The sequence below is a fragment of the Penaeus monodon genome, chromosome 21 (genome assembly GCF_015228065.2).
Source record: "Penaeus monodon isolate SGIC_2016 chromosome 21, NSTDA_Pmon_1, whole genome shotgun sequence".
Classification (NCBI taxonomy): domain Eukaryota; kingdom Metazoa; phylum Arthropoda; class Malacostraca; order Decapoda; family Penaeidae; genus Penaeus; species Penaeus monodon.
Window position 1 is genome coordinate 10,640,529 of NC_051406.1, and position 488 is coordinate 10,641,016.

Below are 488 nucleotides of genomic sequence, written 5' to 3' on the forward strand. Positions count from 1 at the left end.
TCCAATTATCACATCACTTACCTATGCATGCCACACCCTGAGACAACGACAAACACAGCGTGACAAAATGAGGGACTTTACGCCACTTCCGACTCAATGAAAAAATGATCAGTACCCACACCTGGAAAAATATAATTGAAATGCTTATTCTTGGCTTCTGATGGTTCCTTCCTTTAACAGAAAGAAGGCACTGAGTATCATGCACATTATCTTCACATGATCCTTGGATGAAAGTCAAATGAGAATTTCCACACTTTTGCTAAGATATATTGATTAAATAAGATCTAAATCACATTGCATACTATTTGGTCCTGGGTATAGTTTACTTACAGCACATATGAGTCCAATAATGCTGACATTGAAAAGGATTGACTCCAACTCCTTCACGTAGTCCAGGGGGTTGATCTTCACAAGGGTGACCATCTTTGCAGACACAAACATCAGAGGAGCAGAGAGGAAGGTGCACGCAACCATTGCACTGGCCATCT

The 488-nt window shown here is 40.8% G+C and overlaps 1 protein-coding gene across 1 annotated transcript in view; it reads right to left on the reverse strand.

Annotated features, from left to right (window-relative positions):
• Nucleotides 1–488, reverse strand: part of LOC119586207 (integral membrane protein GPR155-like) — a gene marked incomplete at its 5' end in the record, with an annotated part of 11,959 nt that overhangs the window by 3,443 nt on the left and 8,028 nt on the right. The window contains 2 exon segments of the mRNA XM_037934908.1: nucleotides 22–121; nucleotides 331–486. Of these exon segments, the coding sequence (XP_037790836.1) occupies nucleotides 22–121; nucleotides 331–486 (256 nt within the window).